The sequence below is a fragment of the Musa acuminata genome, chromosome BXJ1-10 (assembly GCF_036884655.1).
Source record: "Musa acuminata AAA Group cultivar baxijiao chromosome BXJ1-10, Cavendish_Baxijiao_AAA, whole genome shotgun sequence".
Classification (NCBI taxonomy): domain Eukaryota; kingdom Viridiplantae; phylum Streptophyta; class Magnoliopsida; order Zingiberales; family Musaceae; genus Musa; species Musa acuminata.
The window spans coordinates 5,580,940-5,595,450 of record NC_088336.1 but is presented as its reverse complement, the minus strand read 5'-3'; the positions used below and the strand labels follow the sequence as shown (position 1 = coordinate 5,595,450).

The window sequence follows — 14,511 nt, the reverse complement described above, 5'->3', positions numbered from 1 at the left end:
TAGATTTAGTATACTAATGAGTTGAGGTATTAACTATTTCTATTTTATAGTAGGAGTCGAATTGTTTATTGTTCGTTTCCGTAACGTAAATGATTTTGTCATATTTGACAACTCCACTATATGACTACTACGTCATATTTTGCTTGATATGAGCTCAATTACAATATCATCTTATATATATATATATATATATATATATATATATATATATATATATATATATATAGTTTGGACGGTTGATGCAGAGTTAAAGGACATAAGACCGTCTTATGCTAATAATTGTCGGATTTTAATCTAACGATTGAGATTTCTTCAAGAGCCCAACAAATAGGTCAATCAAATTAGAAGCCCTAACCCTTTCACTTGAGTTAGCTTGTGTTCGACTCGGACTCCGTCTGTGAGATGTAACCCAGGCCGACGAGTCCGATTCGAACCCAATGAGCGGTTCGGTCGCATCGATTTAGATGTCTTGCCACGGCGTCCAGCTTCGTCTCTCTCTCTCCCTCTCTCACATCGATTTATAGGTATTGGCCCGGCTTCCATCTCTCTCTCTCTCTCTCTCTCTCTCTCTCTCCTGTGGCAGTGGACACCGAGTTCGGCTCATTTGCTGTCCATTTGTTGGAGGAGAACCACCGAAGACAGGTGTCAGCGGGAGGAATCCGTTTCCGCATCCATCGTATCGGTCCGCGTCGTCGTCGAATTCCGTTTTCATTTATCGGATTCGAGCCGATCGGCCGTCGCCATGGCGGGCGCCGGATCTGCCGCGGCATCTCGCAGTTGGCTTCTTCTGGTCCTTCTGCTCCTCTCCGCATTCGCCGCCCCGGCCGCCGGATTGGGATCCGCCAAGAAGGTTTACATGAGGGAGAAGGTCCGGAAGATGTGAGTGGAATCGTCAATTCGCCTCCGTTCCTTGGGGTTTCGTTTGTTCGATTCAAGTATTGTGAACTGGTATTGGGATCTACTTGCCGTCGTTCTAAATCGTGGATTAAAGGTTTGCTTTGTTCGATTTAGATAAAAAAGACGGCAATTTGGTCCGATGAGATGAATATTTAGATAGGGTGCTGTAGATGATGGGTCCAAATTATATGAGTTTATGTAATTAGCTCATCCATTCATGACAAGTTACACATCCTCGTGTATTAGGCCCCGTGTCAGTAAGATCTCAGCTCCTCTTCGTGTTTATGTAGATTTAGTCCTTGTTCTTGAAAGATGGTGGCAGAAGGAAGACCTACGCCCTGTACCTCTTCACCGCACTGCGCTACAGAGTTCACTGTACTGCTTAAGCTTGCTCTTATTTAGTCAACTGACGACAGATATTAGGTGCTTCTAGCAAGAAAGATATAGAAATTTAGTACCACATGATGCTGATGGCTGGAGGACAGTTGTTTTTTTTGGCATCAATTGAACTTGGTGGTGTGGCAGGGTTCTGTAGATGTTGATGGTATACCTTTTTGTCCTACTTCAGCTTTTTCTGGTCTAATATTAATATTAGGGATTGAAATTTCCACCCATTTCCAGTACATGTAAGCAATCGGATTGGTAGGGTATCGATACCATACAAGTGTATCGAGTTGATACCAGTTGGTATCAACCAGATCACTGCAAGCAGGGAGATATAGAGAGAGAGAGGAGGAAGCTAAGCAAGAGGAGGCAATGACTTAACAACATGGCCAGGAAGAGGTGGAGGAGGGTTGGTGGTGGTGGGAAGGAGGTTGTGATACAGTGCCAAGGAGAAGCAGAGCAGTGGAATAAGAGAAGAAAAAAGAGAAAGAAGAGTGGTGCAACCGTTCCAGAACTAGGCAACATGCTCATTGCTAGGTACAGCCGGGTATAAGTCAACTTACCATGTCATAGTCCAGTATGGTAAGCAACTTGACGGTTAGACTAGTCCTGAATTGTACTGGGATTGTCCAGTCTGAGTACTGGTCAACTGTTGGACTGTTAAAAACTGGTTGTACTGGTTGGTACGATTGGGTTTTAAAATCTTGAGTGATATTCTAGGGAAGTAGGGTATTTCCGAATCATAACTTTGTTAATATGCAGTTGTTTATGAAAATTGCATATTTTACACTGTCATGATCATATCAATGATGAAGTTGTCTTTTCTTTTCCCCCAAGGTATGCATTTTTCTTTTCACAATTATCACATATATACTCCTAAAATTCGATAATCATTTGTTTATTAATGAAGTGATACATTGTAACTTCAAGATAGAGTTGTTGTGCTCATGCTTTATCTCATTTTAATTGAATATGAATGGTCAACCATCTATCCTCATGTTGAGATTGCTTTTATTAGAACTTCTTGAATTGATTACTAAAGCATTGATTATAACTGATACAACAACAACAATCCCATAATGTCCCAATTATTTGGAGTCGGCTACGTAGTCTTCTTAATTAGATTAAGAATATTTAAGTCTTTATTTATAGTTTCTAATAGGGTTCCTCGATGTCTTCTCATGCCATTAATAGGCCTTATTAGCACGTGTCCATACTATTATAAATGATTATTCTTTATTTTATCTCATTTTATCCTTTATCGAGATCACATTTGAAAAAAATTTTCTTAAAAATTTTTCCTAGTAACACAACATAGTCATCTCAATATTCTTATTCCAACGACATAAAGTTTTTGTATATATTGATTTTTAACTGTCCAACACTCAAATCCATAAAGTATCGCTGGTCGAACAATGATCTTCTAGAGAATTTTTTTTATATATGTTGTTTCTTAATTGGCCAATACTTGGATTCACAAAGCATTACTTACAACCGATAAAAAAACATAATTTGTCATTTTTATCTGACAATGAATTTCTTTTAGGGACTGCCATGCATATGAAAACTACATGATTTCCAGTGAGTGTTATAGCCATATGACAATTTCTTTATCCATTTTCTTTGATGTTGTTTGATGTTTTCCTTTCAGGTTTTACCATGCATATGAAAACTACATGGTTCATGCATTTCCAGTGAGTTTTGTAACCATATGACAATTTCTTTATCCATTTTTCTTTGATATGTTTTGGTGTCTTTGCTTTATCAAATATGAAATACTTTAAATTGCAATCTTCTTGTTTTACAGCATGATGAGTTAAAGCCTCTCACTAAAACTTTCACAGATTCACTCAGTGAACTTGGAAATTTAAAGGTGGTAACATTCTGATATGTGTGGTATCATTTCTCGGTTGTGACATCCAAATAAACTGTTTGCTCAAGCACCTGTTCATCTGTCTTGTTTTAGCTGGAACGCTTGCCCCAGAATTACAATGGATCGGCATTGACACTTGTTGAATCATTGTCAAGGTATCTATTTGGTCTAGCAAAAATTGTATTTGGTGATACTAAATGTAGTTATTGAGTTTTCGGTGTTTCCTCTCCAGTTTTCCTGATCGTATTTACCTGTTTTCCTAATGACTTTCCATTTAATTGAGATTCAATTATTACTGGAGCATCATTTTGATTGAAATTTGGATCTAATAAAAGGCTGTGCATATATGTACAAAAACTGATACAGTAGACAAGCCAGAATTCTTTGAATAGCTCATGTGTGGTTACATTAGAAGAGCTTTTGTGTGCATTAAGATTGTGCATCCACATGATATATGCTCTGTTTTCATTGTAAAAGTTGGGTTTTGCTCTTGGGAGGATGTCAAGTTCACATATTCTTTTTCTTCGTTTGTTTCTTTAATTTTATTTAATAGTTGAATAGATGATGATCCTCCTTTTTCTGTAGTCTCGTTGTCTTAGGTAACTACACAGAATTTGAAAGAGGAGTTCTTTGGCTTTCTGACAACCTTACATTTGATGTGGATGCTCGTGTGAACCTGTTTGAGGTATACCTCTTAGTTACTTTTGACTTATCGTATGAAACTGAGGAAGGTTTATTTAGTTGGTTAAAATTGGTGAATATCATGTATACTTAAAAAAATGGCCTTTAAAAGGAATGGCTATGTACTTCCTAGTAAATTTTGTAGATGATGTTCCAATGCTTTTAACCCTATTTTTTATTACTTCTGTAGTGCAACATAAGAGTTCTTGGGGGGCTTGTTTCTGCTCATATTCTTGCAACTGATTCTAAAAGCAGGTTAGAACATGGCTTGTACAAGAATCAGTTACTTGATTTGGCGAGAGACTTAGGTCAGCGCTTCTTACCTGCATTTGAGACTCCTACTGGATTGCCATATGCGTGGATTAATCTGAAGGTAACATATGTAGCTAATGTATCTTCATTTTATATTTGTTCGTCGCATCTAAATTTGTCGAGTGCTTCACAACATTTAAGTTTTTCTAATGTTGCTAATATAACCCGCTGGCTAGTTTATAAGGTTGCCAAATTATTAGATTCATTCCAGAAATGTGACATTATTTTGCCACAACTGTTCTGCAGAATGAAGAATGTTATTTGATGGCAGGTTTATCACATGTTAGCCTAAATTATCCTCATTTTCAAATTTGGATCATTTTTTAAGGCTAGATAGGTGATATATATTGGCAAGGAATGCAATCTCAGGTATCCATATCGGTCAAGTACTGTGTGTGTGTGTGGGTATGCTGGTACATCCTATAATACCGTGATACCATTGGGTTGTGAGTTTTTGATTTTTTTGGGGAAGAAGTACCGGCAGGCAGTGGACGATGTTATCAGGCTTCGGTGTGGACTCATGAGCAGGCACAGAGGCTCAGTAGTCACAAGCCTTAAAAACCCGTGTTAATATATATATATATATATATATATATATATATATATATATATATATATATATATATATATAAATGGGGGCAGACAGTGTCCGTGTTGGCTGTCAAACTGGTAAATACCAGCTGAAATGTACAAAACAGGTCGATTTTGCATTCCCTGATATATGTAATATATTTTCTTTAGGAATGACATTAAAAGTTTAATTATAAATTGTTCTGAACAGGAACATATGTACACTGCTTGCTGTATAATATTCTAGTTAACATCCTTTGAATACTAACCCGCAATAAATGAACAAAGTTCAAACAGTTGGAAACCAAGATATTCAAAGATCTCATTTATTATGGTCTTTTGAGACAACTTAGAACTATAAATGACACCAACCATCAAACTATCAGACACATAGTTATATACATTTAAACTAATCCAATACTGCTTTTTACAACTTAAATTAGCACATGAACATAACATATAAGGTGTGCATACAACAAAATACTCTGCAGATATTTTAGTTCATTAAGTCTGTAGCTTTTCTCATGGAATGCCAAGGTTCAAGTCTCACCATGGAGCATGGACTGCTTACTAAATTTAGATAATGAGTGGTTTGGTGCAAGGATACTGTCTTTCTGCATTTGCTTCTGAAACTTTTGTCCATCTTTGATTTTGGTTGGTGAAACAGGCCTATAGGCTATGCAAGTATCACATGTTACCAGATTGGAGATATGAAAAGGATAACTTCTGAAAAGGGCCAAACATTGTTATAGCACTGACATGTCAAACAAAAAATTTATTTGTTAACATCAGTTTGTTAAGTTGATGTTGCACAGAGGTACCACCAGCATTAAGAGATACCAATCTAACAGTGATGCAACTTATTCTAGAATTTTGGATAAATACTAACCAAAACCAGGGTTTAGAGTTTTGTTCTGAATCCATACCAGTCCCTAGTTGAACTGATACAATACTTGTATTTATTTTCTTGTATTGAAAGATGGAGGGAAGAATTGAATGAGGGAGAGAAGAGGGGAGGTTGTGACAGAGAAAAAAGATAAGAGGCAGAGGAGGTGTGCCAATAGGAAGATTAGGTGGTGTGGTGGGGATGATAAAGAGGTGGAGGAGAAGAAAAGAGGAGGTGGCAGAAGGGGTGGAGGAGATGAGGGGGCAGCAGAGGAGAGAGAGAGAGAGAGGAGAAAAAATAAATTTTATCCCCATAAAAACAGAAATAATTAAAAAATCTGGTACTGGTACTTACTGTCTGATACAACTTCTACTGATTGGCTTATAACCGATAAGTCTAGTTCGGTGAGCGTATTAGGTAGTAAGCGCCATTTCTGACTACATCAAGAAAAATTGTCTGATTTGTGTGCCGATCGAACATTGGATTGGTTAGGGTTTTGAATATCGGTTCGTACCGGCGTACCAAGCTCTGTTCAGTATGATATGTACTAGTATGTACCGTTGGTACGCTAGGGCATACCGATTGTATAACTTAAAACCTTAAAAATACCTCCACCTATCACGCCAGGGCATACCGACTGGTACGCCTCGGTAATGACAGAAATCCGGGGTGGTACCGGTTGGCATGCCTTGGTATCGGTCGGTATGCCTCGGTACCGGTCAAAACACTAGTATTGCTCGGTAGAAGGTGGTCCGCATATCGGTATCCTCTCGGACCGGTACGTACCACTCGTACCGGACGGTACACATCAAAATTGAGAACCTTGGGACTTGTAAATACCGGTCCATATTAGCCATTACGGTCAAAACATTAGACTTTGCATGTCACAACGCTAATACCGGGCGGTACACATCAAAATTGAGAACCCTGGGAATTGTAAATACCAATCCATATTGCCCATTACGGTCAAAACATTAGACTTTGCATGTCACAATGCTGAAGGGTGTCACGTTGAAAGTTTTCAGTTTCAGCGATTGTTATGTATGCATATTACATTGCTAAGTTCCTTTTATCTCATGCCATTGTAAAATTTCACGATTTGTAGTATGGAGTAATGGAAGATGAGACAACAGAAACAAGCACATCAGGGTGTGGTAAGAGACTTGAATTTAGGTTATCGTGGATGAAAGTTTCAGCTTCATGTTCAAAGAAGTAAATAAACTATTTCTAGCTTCAGGTTCTCTTATTCTTGAAATGGGAGCATTATCACGATTAACTGGTGACCCTAGATTTCAAGCTGCTGCTCTTCGTGCTCTTCGTAAATTATGGAGCATGAGAAGTCCTTTGAACCTTTTAGGTACTACTCTTGATGTTGTCACTGGAGACTGGATAGAGTATTCATCTGGAGTTGGCGCTGGTACTTTCTCTTACTTCAATAAATAAGTTTTTATGATCTGCTGATGACAAAGATTGAATTATTAAATTGATTATTAAACAGCTTTGCTATGTATCTGTTTGGTTGGAATTCTGTAGCGTGATTGCTTCACTTCTGAATATTTGTATCAAGTTCTTATGCTTAATATTTTGCTGATGATTTCTTTTCTTTTCTGATGACTTTGGCAGGAGTTGATTCATTTTATGAATATTTAATCAAAGCCTATATTCTTTTTGGAAACGATGAGTTCTGGGACATGTTTCATTCATCTTATCTTGCCGTGCAGAAATACTTCCGGCATGGCCCATGGTGCAGTACCAACAATTTCTTGACTTTGTAATTGCAATTTTCAATTCTTTTTAGTGTATTTTTATATATTATAAGCTGCATTTTTTTAAAAGATATCCTCTACACTCTCAGACAGACATTATTACTCAATGCTAGAAAGTTGATGCCCCATAGAAATTGTTCGTTGATGTTCTGACAGTTTAGTGTAGCTTGAAAAAATTGTGAGGAAGTGTTGTTGTTATTGGTATAAATCATTGATTGTTGTACCGCCCGAAATGGTATGAAACAGGTGGTATGTACCAATTCGGGCATGGGCCGGTATGTGGACTACCCCCATTTCAAGTGGCTCGGTCCAATTCTATAAAAATAATTAAAAAAATAAAAAATATCGGTGGGGCCCGTCTAACACGACATTAAAAAATAAAAAATCCTAAAATAGAAATTAGGGCTCATGAACTCGAGCCCTATTCTTGTGTTCAATGCTATTTCCGTCATTGCAACTTCATCATCGCTGAGGCCATTGTCACTGTTTCACGATGCCACTTCTTTGCGACGATGCTATCAACGTTGTTGCCGTCATGTTCCTTCTTCTTCCTAGGTACGCTCCCACCTCTACTTCCTTCTCCACCCTTCTTATTCCTTTTTCTTCTTCCTTCTTCTTCCTCCTTCACTACTTCCTCGTCTTCCTTCTTACTTTCTCCTTCCTCCTCTGTCCCTCCACCACCCCTTCCTCTTCTCCCTTTTTTTTTCTCTTTCTGAAATACCAGTACATATCGGTGTACTGACACATTGTCACGGACAAACTTCTAAACAAGGTGTTTGATGTAATGCTTATGTATGTCCGTGTCTTTTGGCATATCCATGCCTTGTACAGCATGTAAAGGGGCGGCCGAAGGCTTAAGAGTCTCATTTTAGTTGGGTTGGTGGCCTCTTTAGGCTTGTAAATAAAGGTTGTGTCATGTGGACACGTGCGAGAGATTCTCGGTTTGTAATGGACCATTTTACCCTTTGTTGTGCCATTGTTCAGAGCTTGTAAAGTCTGTTTGTAATTTGCATTGTCTATGAAGTGTTTTTCGGAGATGTTTGCTTGTGGATCCCGATTGAGGCATTCTCTCTAACCCGTTCTCTCTTTTGGTGGTCCTAAGGGACAATGGGAGGCTTTGGGGAGGCTGACCTTTGCGGACAGACACGCAAGGGTGCCGTACGACTTAGGCAAAACCAGCTAAGTCCGTGACAGATGGTATCAGAGCGGGACAAGCACTCATAGAAACACTTAGCATGCAAACGTGGGGGACCTAGCGGGGCTGCGTTGAGGGCAGTCAGCACACGCGCGACCGTTTGGGGGAAAACGGGCATGGAGATGTAGGGAAAAAGAGTCGCTCGGAGGAGCGGGCATCTGAGATTGGCATTCAGAGGAATGGCCAACCCTTCGCGCAAGAGGCACCACGAGAACAGGCAAGCTTGGAAGAATGTGGAGCGCACAAAGGTTGGGATGGCTGAGTTTGAGCTACGGCTCAACGTTGACAACCATACTTGATGGTGCTCAAGACAAGCGAGGCGCTTGGTAGTGGATGAGACCATCCAAGGTGGAATGAGTTGCTCAACGACCAAAAGAGTTATGCAAAGCTCACAGAGGTGAGGGGAATTGCTAACTCGAAGAATTTGGTACTCATGCATGGGCTTGTATGCGAACGAGGGAATGTTCGTGGCCATCCCAAGGCGACCGAAACTCGGCGCCATGGAGCATTGAAACTTTCTCTTCGGCATGTGAAGGATACGTCCGTAGGAGGCTGAAGTGTGCAATGAGTTCAGCATGTTGCTAGGCCTTGAGGGGTACAGCGGGGGCTGTATTGACGGGGAGTCGCAATCTAGCAAGTGTGTTTGCAGGAGGCAGAACAATGCACAGTCTGTTCAGCAGATCGGAGTAGTCCAAGGGGATGGTGGTCTCCCAAACGAAGAGAGATGTTGCTCCAACGGGATAGTTATCCAGGAGGGATAAGTCCCGGCTCTCCAGAGGGAGAATCATGTGAGACGGACCTCACATGTTGAGGAGGAGTACCTCAACAAACAACAACTCCACGAAGCTCGATGGACTGAGCAAGCGACGTGGAGTCGTCGCATGATCTCGCTTGAGAGAATGCATTGGTGGATGCATTGCGAGAGCAAGTGGGGGAGCGACCCAAAGCAACTTAAATAAAGGCACACTTGGAGTCGATGTGGAGATCGGACTCAAGGGAGGGCTGACCCGTGGAATGGTGGGCGTGAGGGCCACCATCGACTCAATGCAAAAACGAGGAGCGGAGCAACTTGGGTGTAACTTGGCGAAGTACCCAAGCCGCATGAAGGGAGCCAGCATAGAAGTTGGAACATGGAGCAGAGGCACAGTGCTTTTCTTAGACAGAGGTCAAGGACATGAACTCTTGCAGAGGCAAGAGTAGGTTCATGTTGGTCCATGGGTCCTTCTTTCTAACGGAGCGGACTCATCTTGCATGGTGCCAAAGACGAAGGGAGCTTCTGGGCACATGCACCTTATCTCGAAGGAGCATTTGATGGAGGAACTAAGGCGACTCAATTTGCGGAGGCGAAGTTGGGTTCAAAAGGCCTTAGCACGGGGCAAGAGGACGCAGAGGCGGGTACTCTTGAAGAATATGCCACAGTGTTGCCATTCAAGTTGCCATGAAGGAAGTAGTGCGCAGCGGAGATTGTGCTGGTAGGGGTAGAGGCCCAGGATCCAGACAATGGTGCACAAATTACAGTGAAGTCGGTGGACTTCGGGAGCTACTAGGCGACGGACTGTCCTAGAGCGGTGCTTCATCTAGGTGTGACCCAAGAGTGGGTGGACGAAGGTCGATTGCCAAAGGAGCGAACAAAATCGAAGGTGGAGGAGACCCTGCGATGTATTGGCAGAGGCCACACATGGAGGGTTCACAATTCGAGTTTATTCCACAAGGATCAGAATGCAATGGAGATGTCACCAGGAGGCGACATGGTGCAGCGGATCGTGGTGGAACAGTTCGTGGCAATGCGATACACACGACTGAGACCCGTGAGGGACTAGATCATACGGAGGTATGATCGGGAGCTACTGGGAGCTCCACTTCGGTGAACAACACGACGGCAAGAAGGGCTATGGATTCAAGGAGTGAAGGCCATGGTACCGCAGAGGCGGGTCTTCCGGGCGTGCATCGAATTTTTGCATCGGATGAAAACCTTGGTCATCAGCATATGGCTGGGTTCCACCAAGGGAAATAGTTCGAATGCAAGTACCAGTGAGTCCCATGGGATAGACTTGATCATGCAGAGGTATGATCGAAGCAGCTGGAGAGTTGGACTGCTCCAGAGCTCAGATTCGCTTAAGGGAGCCCGACAAGTCAGAGGACAAGGTCGAGTAAGCGAACGTTGCTACCAAGGAAGCTAAGGAGAACAGAATCGGTGCAAACCCTACAATGTTATGGCAAAGGCCATGCATGGGAGTTGCAGTCTGTCTTTCCATCGACCAAACGGACTGCTTGGAGAACACAGAGGTGTTGAAGCAGGGGGTCGAAAGGGGCAAGGAAGCGACGATGAGTCCAGAGGGACTTAGCTACCCAAAATCAAGCATAAGTTAGAATGGAGGTGGACTCGGAGGAGTGCCACAGAGGCATATCTACTGATTGTGAAGAAAAGGGATGCAGATGCGAGGCGACGGATAGTAGGGCCATGGGCATGGCAGCGCCATGGTACCGCAGAGGCGGGACTTCCGTGAAAGTCATTGATCCCTTGCTCTCATGGAGGGAGAGCGCTTGGTCGTGAAAGGGGCCGAGGAGGTGGAGAATGCAGAGGCAATCTCCAAGTACCGAGACAAGGCTGAAGGGCAGAGGCCGAAGAACTTTGTAAGACCGGTGTCAATGTGCTTCTCATCAAAGATAGCCGAAAGTGAAGGACTTCGGGTCATGCAAGAGTGCATAACCAAGGAACGAAGCAGACAGTACGCGGTGTTGTACCTTTGCTACTCAGAGGAGTAGGCGGCAGGGTTGATGGAGAAGACGGTACAATCCCAGAGGCGACCAAACCTATGAGAGAATTACTCCAAGTTGGGTTGAAAACTTTCTGCATTCCAGAAGTTCAATGGCATTGAGAAGGTGAATCACAGTAACTAACTCAACGCAAGGAGTGCAAACACTTCAAGTGCTTCAGAAGTGTGAGCAAAGAGCAGGCGAAGACCAGTAACCAGCTCGATGTATGGAGTACAACCTCGAGGAGGCGGGCGAAGTCAAGTAACCTTTGCCTTCTCAACTCTCAAGAGAATGGGCGAAACCGAGTACCCCAATTCTCTTATCTATCCAGCAGAGGAGCTCTGCACAAGTTCAAAGACCCTTCGAAGATAATGAAAGACAATAGTTGTCAAATCCTCACCAACGGTGATCAGTGCTACTGAGAGTAGATTGTCCGCTTCATTTCCCAACGAAATGCCAATCGAAAGCGGAAGTGATGCGAACCTACTTGGATATGACAACTAAGTGAAAGAAGAGTCAATGAGCAAATTTTGTGGAGGAAGGACCCAAAACTTCAGAAGTTTGCGAGATGATGCTCGTTAAAGCTCCAACAAGCATCCACCCAGTTCAAGCAGCATGAGGCATTTGAGAGACTGGCGCAGTAAGGATGGTCTTTTCCTTCTTCTGGGGGATCCGCAGGAATCAACAAGGATCAACACAACTCAGCCAACCCCACACCAGAGTCAGAGTCATTGGTGAGTTGAAGCAGTATGGCGGATCAAAGGTTCGACTACTCAAAAACAGCAGCGGAGAGCAGCAAGGAGCCAAGAGGCGCATTGTAGCTGGAGCAGAAGATTGAAGACTCAGCAAAGGCGAGGAGTTGCAGTGTCGACAAAGGCTTCAACCAGGACGTCGAAGGAATAAGTGGGGGAGAATGTCACGGACAAACTTCTAAACAAGGTGTTTGATGTAATGCTTATGTATGTCCCTGTCTTTTGGCATATCCATGCCTTGTACAGCATGTAAAGGGGTGGCCGAAGGCTTAAGAGTCCCATTTTAGTTGGGTTGGTGGCCTCTTTAGGCTTGTAAATAAAGGTTGTGTCATGTGGACACGTGCGAGAGATTCTCGGTCTGTAATAGACCATTTTACCCTTTGTTGTGCCACTGTTCAGAGCTTGTAAAGTCTGTAATTTGCATTGTCTATGAAGTGTTTTTCGGAGATGTTTGCTTGTGGATCCCGATTGAGGCATTCTCTCTAACCCGTTCTCTCTTTTGGTGGTCCTAAGGGACAATGGGAGGCTTTGGGGAGGCTGACATTTACGGACGGACACGCAAGGGTGCCGCACGACTTAGGCAAAACCAGCTAAGTCCGTGACAACATGGTACACTAGTACTGATTGGTATGTCGGTATGTCTCGGTGTGACAAATCATCGAAATGGGTTTGGTACCCGAAATGACGATCCTTGGTATAAATAATAATTTATTCTTTTATAACTTGGGTAACTAATAATTTATTTGTATTATAACTAGGATTCAACTGTCCACTATTTTCCAAGGACAGTCCTTTCATTCTCTAAAACCTTGTGGTAGTTATTCTTTGATTGAGGAATTGCTGTATTAAATTGGACAAATCACTTGTAAGCTGGATTGAGCTTTTATTCTGTTGGATATTCTTTGGGTTCGATGGTTGTACTGTACCAAGCAGTTTGCTCAACTGACCCATATCTGGGCTCTAAATGGTTAAAAAGGCTGTTCTAGGATAAAATAAGCCTTGACTCTGTCCCCGGCTTATGGGAGAGGCTCGACCTGATTTCGAGCCCCATTAAAACACATGTACAAATACGTTTATATGTGTTCACACAAACCAAGGTTTGAAATATGGGTCTGTACATATATTTGTTAGTGGTTGGATTAGTATGATATCAATACAAGTGAATATACTGACACTTGATATGGCATGAATTGGTACCTGCAAAATAGATAGAGAAGAGGACTCACACAAGGAGGCGACAACTAATAAGACCCCTAGGGTTTTATCGTAGAAGAAGAGGGAGAAAAGGGATGATCACATCGAGGGGATCGATCTCTTAGGGTTTGTCAAAGACTAGAATAATATTTTATTGATTGTCGAAAAGAAATAGTTACATCTCTATTTATAGAGTTCCACCTAGAGTCCACTAGGACTTAGACTCTTAATATTAAATAAATATTAAATAAACCCATATCCGACTCTTACCGAATTAAACAAACTCAACAAAACATTATTCAAAAGCTCAGAAAATAAAGGGATCCTAACAATTCCTCCCCCTTCAAATCAGCCTTGTCCTCAAGGCTGAGCAACATCAAACTCCGGGAGTTTTTCTTTCAGCATTTAAGTTGCAGGGTATCTATGACGCATCACAACCCGTTGATCAAGTAAGTACGGTCTCCACTTCTTGATAGTGTAAGCAATAGGTCGGCCTTTCGGTGTAGTAGTCGTTGTAGTCTTCTGAAGAACCCTCTCTATCCGATGGCTAATGGCAGTTGTGACCTTACTTCCATGTCTTCCCTTTAGGATCACCAGCTTTCCATTAATAAAAAACTTTATAATTAGTTTAGAAAAATTTCAAGAAACATCACCCAAGGTTGATAGCTATTCAATTCCAAGCACCACTTCGAAGTCTTCCAAGGGTAGCAAAAGAAGTCCACAAGCAACTCTTGGCCCTGTATAATCAACTTTATCTTCGAACATTTGATATCACAAGTTAAAATTAGTCCAACAACGACCTTTACTTCGAATTTGTTATAGCCTTCAATGTGGTAGGTCAATCGGTCAGCAACCTTACTGTCCATAAAATTGTTAGTGCTACCAGTATCAATCAAAATTGTAACATGTTGATGTTCCAAAGTTCCTTCAACTTTCATAGTTTGCGGGTTAGAGTAGCCGGCTAATGCATACACTGTATGTATGATAGGTCCAACATTTTCATCAGAATCCATACCTTCATGACCAGAGTCCACATTGTTAGCTTTTGGTTCCTCCCTAATTAGTTCAATCATCAGAAGTTGCCCTTGTTTACATTGGTGCTCCCTACTCTACTTTTCATCACAATGCCAGCACAAACCCTTTGCTGATCTTTCCTTGAGTTCTTCTCAGGTTAGTCTTTGGGTGTGTTCCGGCTGGGAATATATGGGGTGGGTGGCTTGCTGATCATCTGTTTGTTGTCATTT

General features: G+C 42.0%; 1 protein-coding gene across 1 annotated transcript in view; it reads left to right on the top strand.

The window, feature by feature from the left end:
- The first annotated feature begins 525 nt into the window (after positions 1–525).
- LOC135595157 (alpha-mannosidase I MNS5-like) overlaps positions 526–14,511 on the top strand; it is a 31,875-nt gene continuing 17,889 nt past the window's right edge. Inside the window, exons 1-9 of the mRNA XM_065085712.1 lie at positions 526–879; positions 2,933–2,975; positions 3,089–3,154; positions 3,248–3,309; positions 3,740–3,839; positions 4,026–4,208; positions 6,709–6,757; positions 6,841–7,020; positions 7,227–7,347. Coding sequence (XP_064941784.1) covers positions 743–879; positions 2,933–2,975; positions 3,089–3,154; positions 3,248–3,309; positions 3,740–3,839; positions 4,026–4,208; positions 6,709–6,757; positions 6,841–7,020; positions 7,227–7,347 — 941 coding nt within the window. The 5' untranslated portion in view covers positions 526–742. The remainder of the gene's footprint in view (positions 880–2,932; positions 2,976–3,088; positions 3,155–3,247; positions 3,310–3,739; positions 3,840–4,025; positions 4,209–6,708; positions 6,758–6,840; positions 7,021–7,226; positions 7,348–14,511) is intronic.